Genomic DNA, 14,460 nt, shown 5'->3' on the forward strand with positions numbered 1-14,460 from the left:
AGTGCTGTGTTCAAGGCCATGTAGTGAGGGGGGACCTCGTCCTAAAGAAGGACGTGCTATCGCCAGAGTCAGTGCTTCACATTGTATCCATCTCTGGCCCTCCATTTTGGGGCGTTGGATGAGGGGGCTTTTTAATTCTTTACCCATCTGGGAGAAACTATGGTCAGGATGAGCGTGCAAAAGTACTTCACGTCTGTGATAGCATCTGCAACACGATTCAAGGTCAGGAGAGGTTTTGAATCGGTAAGCAATGCCACGGATTATCTGTTCATATGGTCAAGATCAATCGCCTATTGGATCATGATACATGATATACTTGCTGACGGGTGGAAGTACACTTACCCATAGACAGGAGTCACAACGATAGCAGGCATAAACACCAACTTTGGTATTGTAATCGGCAGCATTGTTTGCATACGCTGAACGTAGCTTGTGTTTTTCGGGGATCCACATTCCTGTAATGGGAAAGTTGCGAGGGGGAACAATTTTGTCCCGTGATGGAGGCACGGGCTTTAGGCTCTGCTCCATTTAATATTAGGAGTCTGATCGTTTGCAAATAATTAGGATGCTTTGCTTCTATATTCTACGAGTTGCTAGAGGTGCTTTGAGAGCCCATCCTGTACGAGGGAGACTTCTCCGTTTTCTTTGTCAAGGCATCAAAATCCCCGCGTAACTTTACTGTCAAACAGCGGTGTGGGTTGTTGCGCTACAAGCACCTCATTATCTGATTGTTGCTTTCGTTTCGATCGCCAACACTGTCTCATACCTATTGGAGGTGAGGTCAGGTCTAGAGACCTCCCATGATCATGTCTTTGTCTGCTGTGTGACCATCGGCTTGCCCTGATCATCCCATTCAGACCTGTTCCATTTGTTCGGTAATACTGTTACCTGTGCTTATCAGATCTATCCTATGGTTGTGGACGTGCTCCGACGGTGCCGTGACAACGCAGATGCGAAGCCGGCTCCTCCCTGTCAAAGAAATAGAAGATGTTTGTGTCTGAGTAGGAGTGCAATGCGTGCCTAGTATCTAGCCAGGGTGAGACGCAGCAGAACTTGACGACATTCGATCGCTTCGTCCGTGATGAATAAATATAATCACCATTGCTCCATATTACTCGCATTGGTACTAACTTTTAGAATCAGAACCCTGGTGAAATTGCGATGGATATTTAAAATCTCATTTAAGGTATAATGCCATTACTTTCCGATCAAACGCAGATCAACTAACTCTATTAGACACCATCTAAACAAACAACTACGTCAGGGCTTCAACGAGCTGTTTATGGGCACCACCGAACTGGGATCAACCACGATTTTAAGTTATTTTGCTATCAAACCCTCGCAGAAATCAGGCGCTCGTCTGCTTTGGTTGAAGAAAGGAATATCCAGCTAGATCGCCTGCCACTTTTCTCGCATCTGGATGCCAGACAAGCATTCCCTTGGCGAGATCCAAAAATGCTTTCCTCTCCTCTCCCTCAAGGAAGGAAACTGTGTCACCCAGTATTCGGTCGGGGATCATGTCCTCGCAGAGAAAGCGACCTAAAATGTTGTTACTACTATTGTCAAAGAATAGCCCACAGAAGTACTTCTCCGTGGTCTCGCAAAGTCTGCTGTCTTCTTGTCTAACAGGTTCCGGCCACGAATATCCTTGTATGTATTGATACCTTTGTATAATCTCTGGAGCGGGTGGACCGAATAAGACTATTATTTCTGCGATATATAGTTTAGCATCGTAACAATCTTGTTTATTATAGATATGACGAAATAGCTCTTTGCCGTCAATCATATCCTACAGCTGGTCTTGTATTAGTGTATATAACAACTTTAGAGACCGACAGTTTACACCAGAATACCAAGATTCCAAATATCCGTAACTATCCAATACCCAGTATTACCTCTGGCGCCCAATAGTGGTCTGGCTGAATAGGGCAGACACCCCAGTCACTGTCTTTCTCGAGTATGGCTGCCAAGCCAAAGTCGACAAGCTGTGATATACTTCTCAGACTTTTGAGTGGCCCAAAGTCATTACGGGACTGATACACAGGTCACCCTGTTGTTTCAATCTTAAAAGCCATTGGCTTTTTAAGCTGAGAATCCAAGAAATCAGCAAGTACAGATAGGTCCTTAAACAAGACTATAATATTTTCAAGCTTTAAATCTAGACAGTTATATAGGCTCAGAAGTACCGACAGCAAAAAGGCCAAGGGTGAACTTATCTGTATGAACTGTCCTATATTCCCTGTGAAGGTAATTAAGCTCTGTAAGAAGGGCACGAATATATATTTTGATCAGGGACAGTAGTATCTTTCTTTTGTCAAAGCACTTCTGATATATCGATAGTGGTTCTCTCAGAGGCAGATATATAAGACACGAATAAGAACCTTCTGGACCTTCAACTTCAAAAGAGTCCAGTAATATTCGGATGAGTGAGCGACGGCGATGTGATTGGTCTGCCGTGGATATATGCTCTTCAACCTCGCGTTCATGGCTAGCCGGAGCCGCATTTTTATTGGCGATTTTCAGTGCCACGACATTCTCTGGCTCTTTCATATGCCTGTATGATTTTTTTTTGTTAGAGACAGAGGTAGATTTATTGACCAGAAATTATTGAAGGTTACCCTTGCAAACCCCGCGCGAGCCATACTGTGGAAGACACGCCACAGCCAGCCAACCTTGACCAGGGTTTGGCAACGATCGGCGAGTACCTCTCCAGGGTTCGCTGGGTAAAAGTGCTTGGAATCGTATACCGGCGAGATCTCTTCTATCTACGCGTATGCCGGGCGGTAAAAGTGGCCCGGGAGGAGGCATGGGAAACGGTTTCTTTCGAAGCAAGGCGGACAAGCGAGGAAGGGGCGGCCTGATAGTATTCATCACAGAGTTACACCCCGTAGGTCTACCGAAGATAACTTCAATTGTTGTCGATGAGGAAGATCAAGGAGCCCTGAGCACGGCTAGTGAACGTGATCACGTGGCACGATACATTTATACTCGAGAGGTGTTACGTTTTGTTGGCTAGTTGCTTGGTTCATGTAAGTTCGCCTTTTAGATTGTGTATGAATTATATCCACATTAGATCTACACATGTGGTTATCATAATAAAGCAAACTATATAAGATCGCCCTACCCATAACTATAAATCATCCCACACCCGAACATGCTTGGTGGCTCACACCAATTGTTACCGCGTCCCGTATCTCAGGTAAGGATACCGTACCTGATCACCTGACGCCCGCCTCCACCTGACGCGCGATTTCCTATGAAAACCAGAGTTAAAGATGAAGCTCTACAACCACATATATTGTTTATCATCGTGTGATCTTTTAGTGGTTTAGTATTTAAACTATATAGAATATATATAACTATTTTAATGATCCCGAAAGCGCGCAGGTAGGCGGATCTGTCTACCCCGACAATTTATACTATATAAAGCCTCTGCAACAACAACCTCATTTTAATCACTAGTATCCTTTATATTTTTTGGAGTTGAAGGTATAGGGATCTTATTTTTGCCTTTAGCAGCCTAATTTATATTATTTTGAAGCTGTAGATTAGCTCTTTTGGTAAGCTTTTCTTCTTCCTTTTGGTGCTGCTTTTGAACGTTTGTCTGCTGACGTATCTTCTTATTTAAAGCTCTATTTCTCTTGTGTTCTTCTAATAGAAGCTGTTTTTCTTTCTTTTCCTGTTCCCGACGAAGCTTTTTATCTTGCTTAGCAGCTTTATTAAGTTGTATAGCTTTATCTTTCTGAGCCTGAAGATCCCGAGCTTCTTGAATCTTATTAGGCGAGTAAAAAATTGTATTACCACCTTCCAAAGTATATAAATCAGATAGAAGCGGTTTCCCATGCTGATGTTTCTTCTGTTTGTTCTTTAAAGCCTTTTCAAGACCTGAATAATGTAGCTTAAGCAGGATATTCTCGGTAGAAAGCGAATATATGGTAGAACTGAGCTTTTGAGCCTTTTTATTGTAGATATCAGAAACAGTCTGCTGAAGAAGCCTTTCAATACGTCTCCAATCTTCTGTACTTAGGATAGAATGAGACGAATCACTAGATAATAGTCTAGTACTATCCTTTTTGGTAAAATGTATCAATATCTTTTCAGGATTCCAAGGGTATAAACCAACAGAATTTCATACACTTTCAATATTTTCCTTTGATAAAGCAGTATTCCACGCTGGCCAAAAGAGTTGAAAGAAGTCTCGTTTTGTGATATGACTTATCCCTTGACAATTATGTAAAAATTGCTCTAATTCAGCGCTGTACGCTGTAGACAAAGGACCAAAGATACTGACATCCAGTGGCCGTAGCGTATGCGTAGAATGAGGTGGATAGATAGCTAAAAGGATCTTATTTTTATTGCAGAAGTTAATAAACTTTATTGTTATATGAGATCCGTGGCTATCAAGGATTAAAAGCCTCTAATGCCTTCGAGCCTTCTCCTTAGTTTCTCGATCAAAGATATTGGTAAGCCAGGCATATCCAATATCATTATTTGTCCAGCCACTAGGAGATGATGCAAAAAAGTATGTATGATGCCCAGGACTGAAATCTTGAAGCCAGAAATCCTGTATATTACCTGAGACGGCTTGATATATAAGGCCCGGGGAAAGAAAGCTTCTATCTGCAGAGATATAAGCAATTGTAGTAATCTATTCTCTATTCCCATCCTGAAGGCGTTGCTTAAACCTCCCCTGCTCAAATTTAGAACGAGAAAAGATTCTTTTGCCTTTTGATAGTACTCCGATAAGAAAGCCTTTCTCATCCATATTATATATATCTTCAGGCTGTATGTCATATTCCTTGAGCTTCTTGGCCATTAGCTCAAAGTAAAGAGAGTATTTATACGCCGAATCAGCTCGCTTGCGTTGGGAGTCAATTCCAGTTGTATAGCGGGCAGTAAGCTGATTATCATATTTCTTCAAAAATCGAGTTGGCCACTGTTTTCCTGGCTTCTTTCCAGTAATTTCCCCAGCAAAGTTTCGTAGCATTTTAAGTGTAGGCGGAAGGACTTTATCAGTTAGATTATTGATCCATTTTATAAGTGTTTTGGCCTGCTTGTTGTTGAGGATTCGTTGATTATTATATTGCTCTGCTCGAGTATGTTGAACACCACGATAACATCGAGATAGTGTAGACCTGCTTATACCATATATCTTGGCAGTTTTTGTGTAATTTATTATTTCTCCTGGTTTTAAGCTTTCGATCTCAGCTATCGCTGCCTCAATTGAAGCCATATTGGCAGAGTTATGGTGGTTTGAAAAGTATCGAAAAGTCGGTGTATATCAAAAAATCGGGCGTCAGGTGGGACCGGGCGTCAGGTGATCAGGTACGGTAAGGATCGTGTTTGCCTTGCCTCCCGGCGTTGAAATCTTCGAGAGCTTTATCCAGCTCGTCAGTCAGATAGATATACATAATACTATTAATAGGGAGCTTGCCATCGCCGTACCACTACACAGCTTGTGTTAGAAACTAAGAAAAGATGTTAGTTGTAAAGTCGTGATTACGGGAAGGACTTCGGTAGACATCTCTCCTGCGGACTGAGCACGCTTCAAAGACAACAGTTAAAATGTCCATAAATAAGAAACTGAAGCTCCATATGCAGCAGCACAGCATTAACAAGTGTAAATATACCCCTATTGGCTAGTAAGCCAGGCGCTAGCTACGGTACCTTTAGGGCACCAGCCATATTAAGGATATAGTCTGGCTTGTCAGTAAAGTATTTATAGATAGCAGGGTCAAAAATAATACTTATAGTACAACTAATGCTAGAAGCGCTATAATATTTATAGTACTTATTCCTCGGTTAGCTATTAAAGATATCACCGCTGCACGCAATAATATTAACGACAGTTCTACCACAGTAAGGTATCCGCACCCAAGGGTGTAAGAGGACTCATTTCCTCCATCAGAAACTTAAAATCGCCTTTCAAACAGACTTTTTTAAGACAATTGTCCAAAGAATTTTTCATGGACCCGGGTAAATTCTGGTGTTAAGGGGTGGGGGAATCACCTGACTCACCCGGCTCATAGCAGCAACACTACATCAGACAGGCTTTCGCATCTTCTTGCACATTATATATACCTACGAAGTTCAGCTTCGTATTATAAAGCACGTCAATATGGGGCCAAAATTTGTCTTTCTCGATATTCTACTCTCGGGTGCATGCATCCGTCTTTTCAAACATGTTCCACTTCAAGGACTTTTAGGCAGCAAGCAGAGCATTCTTAGCGCGCGCCCCCTTACTCGGCATCATTCAAAGCTCCCTTGGAAACGAACATGAGGGAGATTTACCCCTTTATATAGAACCCCTGTCCATAGCAACATCACATAATATAACCAGATTCATGCAACCCATACCGCGATGAAACCATACCGGTACTCCCTGTACAGAAAGGCACGCCGGATCCGACTAGCCCTTTTCTTCATCCTCATCGGATGGACCTTAGTAGAAGTGCTACACATTAAATACATGCATGTGCAAGAATCACGGCTTCAGCAGGTCGCACTAGGAAGTGAAAAGATCTACATCGCCGGCCTTCATTGGAACAGCGAGCAGATCCTACGGGAAGCATGGATCGCGGCCGTGGTGGACTTGGCCAATGCGATCGGCCGGGACAACGTCTTTGTCAGTATACAGGAAAGCGGCAGTTGGGACGATACCAAGGGTGCACTGATTCACTTGGATCAACTGTTAGCGGAATATGATATTCCAAGGAGGATTGTCCTGGATAACAAGACTCATCTCGACGAGATCACCAAACCTCATAGCGGTCAGGGGTGGATTGAGACGCCGATTGGGGCAACCGAGCTACGCCGCATACCCTACCTGGCCAAATTACGAAATGTGGCGATGGAGCCGCTGTATGAACAGAAGAGTGCTGGCATTATATATGATACGATCGTGTTTCTAAATGATGTGATTTTCACCGTAAGTCAATATGAATTGAGAAAGCACATTCTAGACTTCTCCTAACTCATACATTAGACCTCTGATATCCAAAACTTATTGTCTACAAGAGGAGGCGACTACGCGGCAACGTGCGCACTGGACTTCTCCGATCCTCCTGACTTCTATGACACCTTCGCCCTCCGTGATTCTGAAGGCCATGACATGCTCATGCAATCATGGCCCTACTTCCGATCCCGAGCGTCTCGTCAGGCCATGAAAGATAGCCAACCCGTTCCCGTGACAAGCTGCTGGAATGGTGTAGGTCAGTTGAACAGCCACGTTATAATCATGACAAACGCAATGTTAACCATCCTAACCAGTGGCGATGGACGCAACCCCTTTCTACCAAAGTCCACCCTTAAGATTCCGAGGTATCTCTGACAGTCTCGCAAAGTCACACTTAGAAGGTTCGGAGTGCTGTCTTATCCATGCCGATAATCCTTTGTCGGGGGAGAAGGGGGTTTGGCTTAATCCCAGCGTGCGTGTGGGATACAACTCCCCTGCCTATTTGGCCGTTAACCCGGTGAATAGTTCATGGCTATCCAGTTTTACTGTAGCTAGCGGGCTATGGAAGAATCGGTTCATGCGATGGTTTACCACGCCGTGGTTCAAAGAAAATGTAGTCTGGATACGGTTATGGAAGTGGGAAAAGCAGTCGCAAGAAAATAGGGAACCTGGGCCTTTCTGTCTTATTAATGAGATGCAGGTTCTTACGGAAAACGGGTGGGCGCATCGGTAATGGCGTGGCACTTATAGAAATATATACATTTAGTCAACAAACCAAGCTTCACATTGTGCTCCAATATGTGGAGGGTTCAAGAAGAGAGGTTGCTGAATAAAATGCTGAATTCTTGTATAAATAGAGTTGATATTGGGTCCTAGATTTTGAACCCGAACCCGACCCGATATCAACTCTAATTATATCTTGCTCAATATATCCCTTATCTTATTATATAAGTGTAGGACTCGGTGTTGTTTAGGGCACTTTTCAGGCTTTTCGTGGAGCTGTTCGCCTCATAAAATTTGTACTATTAATAGATAGGTACACGTAAGGATATATAGAAGGTTGTAAATCATAGTCCACCCACGTGATGCTTTCTTGTCAGGGCAACAACACTTTCACGCCTTGCGTGGTTCTCCAGGAGCGATCTAGAAATACAATACCTAAGCCAGGTAGTAATATTAACATGCCCTCCCAACTTCTCCAATATCTATTCGGCCTTCAATCCCTTCCCCTCCTCGCGAGCGGGCTCCACACCCTTTTGTCCCCCGCTTCCGCCGCGCAATCGCAGTATTTGCCCCTGAAGGACGTTAGCACGGGGACCATCCAAGCCGTGAGGTAGGTAGATATCATACACATCATTATGAATACACCTCACCCCCGACCTTTCCCTCCCGAAGTTCTTCCTTACACCTTCAATACTGATGTTACGAACCTACTCTTACTTTTACAAATCGGCGGAAAAGTCTTTCCTCCTTGACACTAGGCACTTACTATGCTATCGCCGCCTATCAGAATAACATCCCGTTGATGGTGGCTACGATACCAGGATGGTTTCTGGCGGCAGTGGTGTTCTATAGGACAGGGGAGGCGGCGTGGCGACGGGTGGCGCCGGTCGAGGCAGTTATGGGACTGGGAACTGCCTTGGGGCTTTTGTTTTGGGGTATTGAAGCACATGAGTGGCGACCTTCTTGGAGAGAATGAAGAAGAAAAGGGGTATACGTGTGGAGTATTGAAGTATAGGATTGGACACTTGATGCTTACGGGATAGATTCTCACATATGCTGTCCTGGACACATGAAGGAAGGATGGTGTCTGGTGAAGTTTCAAGCAGTATGCAAGAAGTTATTTTAATTATATGGTCATTGGTTGTCTCGTTTAGGCCTTCAGATGCCCATTGAATATATCAACATACTAAGACATTACTCTACATACGATAGGGCTGACCACTGCCGATCGCGCTGGTTACATCACAGCACGTACATTTGGATTGTTAAAATTCCGCTCATCCAATTAAGTACACAAAGTATACTAGTTAGAATCTTATCATATTGATACTACGATACAGTTCAATAGCTTTACATATCATGCTCTCTGTTATGACTCATTGCTCCGCATAGGGGTTATAGTTCGCAATGTCAAACAATTGGGCACACCAATAAAAAGTTGTAAAGGCGATGGATTACCTTGCGGTATACCGATAACCTCAGGTGCAATGTACTCGTCTCAATCAGAATACCAGTCTATTTGGATCCTGTAGCCTTCCTTGTTCGAGCACGAGTCGATAAACATATATTGCGAGAACAATTTCGCGGGGGGCTTTGGTAAAGCAGTCCCGACCCTGATCCGGGATTCTAGACAAATTCTGTCCAATCTTGGTAAGCCTCAGATAGGCCTTTTCTCCCAGGAAGACCTTCCATGCTTTGGGGAATAAGTATTACATAAGCCCATGCGCTAGACCATCATCATGTCGCTCTTGAATGATTGTCCACTTCAATAGGAGAGGAGGCTATGAGGCTAAGAGCTCTCAGTAAGGACCGCTGATTTGATTCCCATCAGGGTCGATGAATCTTGATCGGCGGCCATGACACTGATCAATGCAACCACAACACACCATGAGTGGGGGTGCTGCAGATCTAATATCAAAAAAAGGGAGAAACCGAGTAGTCCTTGTAGGGAGGATAACGTAGACAGCAAAAAGAGTCATGGTCAGCGTCGCGGATGAGTCGTGTCTTCAAAAGTTTCCGCCCGACAAAGAAATGATAGGGAATGAAGCATCTAAGACTGTCCTATAGACAGTATCCACAACATGAGAAAAGAGCCCCTGCACCAGGACAGGGTTCACAAATAACGGTGCAAGGGGCCCTGAATGCATTTCCTGCTTCTTGGTCCCGTTAGTTCCATGCAGCTATAACGGTAACCTCTCTCCTGCTGCCTTTGGTTACACAGGAGGTGAATATATTGGGATTGAATGCCCTCCACAGTATGACTCCAAATACAGCAAATGCTCAAGATACCTTATTCGCCCAAGTTGCTGTATAAAACGGACGATCTCGTCTGAGGTAGCCTGTTTTGTAGCATTGTCGTCTTGGGCGAACGATATAAGTTTCCGCCTATTTTAGTACTACACTTTTAATCATTACATACCACCATATGGACTACTAGGGACCAGGAGAGATAGAGGATCCACTAGAATTAACATACAATGATCCTTTTCTGGTCACAAGGCTTCGGGAATTGTCAGAAAACCGCATATTGGCAGGTTCCTTAATGGTCCTCGACCGTCAGCCTTTTAGCGCCCGGGATATATATCCTAGAAGTGTAGCAGCCTTGATGAACCTGTGGAAACTGCCTTGTCATCGTGCGACAAGGCTACCGCGCGATGACACGCCTACGGTATCAAAGGTGAAGTATCAACGTCAAGGAGTTTAAGACTGTTAACCGCTCTCTTCTAAAAATATGGCCGCATCAAGGAATATGGTATATGATGAGAGGCCAATGAAACTGGAAAGATGGCTGTTCATACTGTCATCAATGTAACAGCTAGCAGTATTCCAACCCCTAGTGTGCGTTTCTTTTTTTAGAAACTATTGCAGGAACCTTGCGACTGGGCGAGAATGATCTGCTATTCGCATCATCCTGAATACCATGTTGGCTCCACAAGACACTGGATCAACTATAGTAGGGGTGAAGGGCTTCTCATCGAGGGTGACAGTATCTTTATGAAAGGAGAGGCCATGAAATTAATTATCGTATGCGCCGATACGTCAATGGAATAACCAAGTTAAGTACTGCCTGAGAACGAAGTATTTTCGTCAGTTGCGGGATACATGGGACACGACATATGTACCCGTTGTAGTATGTGCCGACAGAGTCAAGGAGATAGGTTGTGGAGATTCAACAATCTTAGTATGGTACTATTAATAGCTAGTGGCGGAAAGAAAATCATGATACACCAGAGGTGTCATGTAGGGTTCAAATACTATAATAATCCCAGACTCCAGACATGCCTTGTACGTGAATCTCAGCCTCGGGCCGCGGCGCCTCAAGCCTTTGAATCATTGGGTCCTGAATACCAGGATGTTAGATAGGGAGTGCTAATTGGACCTCGTTATCCTTAACCTGGTCCAAGTTCTACTTGCTATTGGCCCATATCTTTATATCACCACCGCGTCGAGCCCAATGGAAATTACAAGTTCAATGGCACCTTTCACAGTCGACCTAGATTCGACGAGTGGCTTAGCGCGTATGAGTCCGATCATACCCAGAGCCAACACTACACCCCTGGACTGTTACAACTCAGTCTTGCTGGGGCACCCAGAATTGAGTATATATGCTAATCTTGTCGGCGCTCTAACTTTGTCGCAGACAAGCACTTGAAGTCAAACCACCACAGTACTAAGCTAGATCGGACAAATCTATTGTGTAGGAAACGCAGTCATGAAATCAAAGCCTCATCCAACAACGGTACAGGATGGTAATGACCACGGCAATCCACTCTTGCATAACAAGCGATCGGCGAACCGAGTAGAGAAGGAAAGATCACCGTCCGGGTACCAAAAGAATACTGCCAATCACGCAATATACCCCAGGGTCCGTATCGGCGAGTCCATCATCAGTGGCCCCATTGAGCACATGGTCAAGGCATTTCCTAAAGCTCGGAGCAATCCGCTCACGATTTTTACAAGGAGTCTGGATCAAAGCCCCGAGCGGAATGAGATAAGCGGATGTCGGTTTCGGAAGGTATTTTTTACCGGTAGGGCGCCCCTAGTTCTCTGGTTACTCCTGTGGCAGAAAGGCAGAAGCTGAAAGTATACTGAACATCAGACGATACGGAAGTTTTGAAGCCCGATGCAGCCTATGAACGCCAGCGGTACGTTCGTTTGACTGTGTTCATACCGAAAAAGGATGAAACTCACCCAGACCCGAGGGTGTTTGTGGAACAAAAGGTTTACCGTGACCGTCAGGACCGGATCGTCTTGCATGAACTAGGCTTCGGGGGACGCATCCAAGTAGGTGCCGAGTATGTTTTTGCAGGGTGTGGAGATGAGCACTTGGAATGGGGGAAACGCGATCTTCTGCTACAAGTCCAATCGGTACGTGGAAAACATCTCTGCATTATCTAGGGTTTTTATTTACGGTAAAGAACAGCTGGATCAGGATATATTTGATAGCTACATGCAACGCGCTAAGTACTACGGATACGATCACGCGTACTGCGTTTACGTGAATAGACACATGGTTTCGAATGGGTTAAACCATAAGCTACCGATCGTGGACCAGAGGACAAGGTCACCTTCCAGTATTTGCTTTGAGCCGGGTGATCTTCAGACTCTGTTGAAGGCCAAGGGTGTCATGCAATCGAATTGTGAAACGCCACCAACAAAAGAAATCGAGCTTCTGAAATTGCGTTTGCGGGGACTTGGGAGTTGTACGGAGGACGGCATGGCTTCGGGTGACTTTCACATTCGTATCATATACAAGCCTTGAGATATGGGATTCGGATGTGCCCCTCTCCCCATTATGCGTTGTAAATGTGTATTTGCAGTGACTATTGTGTGATAAACTTTCATCTATGGCCAGAGTATCATCTGCAACCGACAACGTACATCTAATCTTCGACACTGCCCCAACCCTGAGCATATCCACTGCCGGGAAAATCTTAACACTCGGTATTGCCGCGTTCTTTGGTTCTAGTTCTACCCTATTAAAGAAGCAGCAAGCATTACAAGACCGCCAAGGCCATCCATCCCCGAGCACCACCTTTCCCAATTTGCCGAGCCTCTGGTAGTAAAGGTCTCATGGAGCAGCACTTCATGGGTCGAATGTAGAAGATCTTCCCCTAGTTGGACTAGATTACCATTCGCAGCCAGTCCAAATGCAGTCTGGATCCCAGGTTCCTTTTGGCTTTCGACCTTCCACATAAGCTCATCACCTGCCTCCCATAGCTGCTTCTTTGCTGGCAGTGGTGCTATAACAAGGTCCGTCCGCAGACCACACATTGCCGCCGGTTCGAAGTAGACTAGCATATTCACCACTCGATAAATCACGCATAATCTTTGCCTCAATTAGCATATTAATATCCACCTAGGAATGGAATTTCAACCTTCGCCTTGACTCCTCAAAAACCCAGTCTTTCCAGCTGCTTTCGAGATCCCAGTTGTGTAGCGCAAACTCTACATTCTTTGTTATATCGCTGCAGCTGAGCTGCTTAGAGATTGCCTACATTACATCATTAGAGCTGATATAAGGGGATATTCCCAGCCATACTTACTGTAATCGTGTTGAGTAACAGGACATCAAAGTTATTGTAATCCGTCTCACCCTCATCTAATCGGATGATGATATAAATGGAGAGGGCTTGCATGGCAGCCAGCAGTTCCCACTTATTTAACTTCTGGCACTATGATTATGCATCAGCTCACTGTAAGAGTTTTCTTTCTTAAAATAATGTTAAATCAACATACCTCTTCGCATAACCGTTCACATTCCATCCGTACATTCTTCCAGAACAGTTTTCGAGTCGCTTGGATCCCGCTACCGATCATATGTACAAGAGCAATACAATTGGTTAGTGACTCCGGATCAGGGTTACCAAAATCGGAAGATACCACAGAGGGATGGATAAAGGGCGGAAGTGTGTTGTGACGCAGCACCATCTGGGGATAGGATCTGAGATTGTGGAGTATGAGCTTTGCGATTCTGTGGGCCCCGGCTCCCATATATGGCCGCTGGACAAGCGATCTGATAAATTGAGTTGGTCCTGGTGGTATGGATAGATTTGGAGAAGATCCAGGGTGGTGTTCTGGAACTATTCCATCGGCCGAAGATGTGGAGTGATAAACGAAAGATGACGACCCTGATGCAGTATATTGCATGTTATCGTCATCTATATGCGTATTTAGGAAATTAGTGAAATCAAGGTCCAGTACGATCTCATCACCGTATCTCCCTTCAAGAGCGGTGGATTCGGTGTCTGCGATCATTAGGGCCCTATCGAGAGGCATATCACCGTCGTTGTTCCCTTCTAGAAAATTTTCAACCCCTGGAATACCTGGCACCGACGGAGAGACTGGCTTCAGTTGATCGGTCTGTGCATTGTTCTCACGCTGCTGACCCCCTGGCCCTAAAACCTTGGACGTTTTACTTGGATAATGGCATTCAACGCCTTTGGTTTTGCACCTCGAACATTCAGGGCGCTTATTATCGCAGCGCGCCTTGCCCCTCACGCATGTGATACAAGATCGAGTCCGAATGGCACTGCCAACTCTTCGGGATCGACAGTAATACCCATGTCTCTTCAGAGTGGTCTCTAGGGCATCACATCTTAATACAGGGTCCTGTGGCAGGGAGTAAACCTCGTGGGAATACAAACTCACCCTTATCGAAAGGTTTATTGCAACGTCCACACCGTAAAACAGATTCCAGATGTCCTTCGTACATTTCAAATTCGACCCGTAGTAGAATTAAGTGTAGTTGTTTCGTGCCTGATATAAAGGCGCCATTTTTG

At 44.7% G+C, this 14,460-nt stretch overlaps 5 protein-coding genes across 5 annotated transcripts; 3 read left to right on the forward strand and 2 right to left on the reverse strand.

Moving 5' to 3' along the window:
* Positions 1–1,348: 1,348 nt before the first annotated feature.
* BDV27DRAFT_148092 (uncharacterized protein) lies at positions 1,349–3,083 on the reverse strand (the record flags this gene model as incomplete). The annotated part of the gene is made up of 6 exons (XM_032070854.1): positions 1,349–1,789; positions 1,896–2,004; positions 2,050–2,150; positions 2,227–2,554; positions 2,662–2,765; positions 3,003–3,083. 6 exons carry the CDS (start codon positions 3,081–3,083, stop codon positions 1,349–1,351), a joined length of 1,164 nt encoding a protein of 387 aa, XP_031924198.1.
* A 3,278-nt stretch (positions 3,084–6,361) lies between these two features.
* BDV27DRAFT_161019 (glycosyltransferase family 69 protein) lies at positions 6,362–7,688 on the forward strand (the record flags this gene model as incomplete). The annotated part of the gene is made up of 3 exons (XM_032073142.1): positions 6,362–6,928; positions 6,986–7,211; positions 7,270–7,688. The coding sequence occupies 3 exons, from the start codon at positions 6,362–6,364 to the stop codon at positions 7,686–7,688; spliced, it is 1,212 nt and encodes a 403-aa protein (XP_031924199.1).
* Positions 7,689–8,055: 367 nt separating this feature from the next.
* Positions 8,056–8,872, forward strand: BDV27DRAFT_31766 (uncharacterized protein). The gene is made up of 2 exons (XM_032076313.1): positions 8,056–8,288; positions 8,417–8,872. The coding sequence occupies exons 1-2, from the start codon at positions 8,137–8,139 to the stop codon at positions 8,652–8,654; spliced, it is 390 nt and encodes a 129-aa protein (XP_031924200.1). The 5' UTR covers positions 8,056–8,136; the 3' UTR covers positions 8,655–8,872.
* Positions 8,873–11,390: 2,518 nt separating this feature from the next.
* BDV27DRAFT_148095 (uncharacterized protein) lies at positions 11,391–12,440 on the forward strand (the record flags this gene model as incomplete). The annotated part of the gene is made up of 3 exons (XM_032070855.1): positions 11,391–11,706; positions 11,778–12,046; positions 12,102–12,440. The coding sequence occupies 3 exons, from the start codon at positions 11,391–11,393 to the stop codon at positions 12,438–12,440; spliced, it is 924 nt and encodes a 307-aa protein (XP_031924201.1).
* A 209-nt stretch (positions 12,441–12,649) lies between these two features.
* Positions 12,650–14,393, reverse strand: BDV27DRAFT_148096 (uncharacterized protein; the record flags this gene model as incomplete). The annotated part of the gene is made up of 4 exons (XM_032070856.1): positions 12,650–12,748; positions 13,225–13,353; positions 13,418–14,022; positions 14,330–14,393. The coding sequence occupies 4 exons, from the start codon at positions 14,391–14,393 to the stop codon at positions 12,650–12,652; spliced, it is 897 nt and encodes a 298-aa protein (XP_031924202.1).
* Positions 14,394–14,460: the final 67 nt, after the last annotated feature.

The sequence above is a fragment of the Aspergillus caelatus genome (assembly GCF_009193585.1).
Source record: "Aspergillus caelatus strain CBS 763.97 unplaced genomic scaffold BDV27scaffold_185, whole genome shotgun sequence".
Lineage (NCBI taxonomy): Eukaryota > Fungi > Ascomycota > Eurotiomycetes > Eurotiales > Aspergillaceae > Aspergillus > Aspergillus caelatus.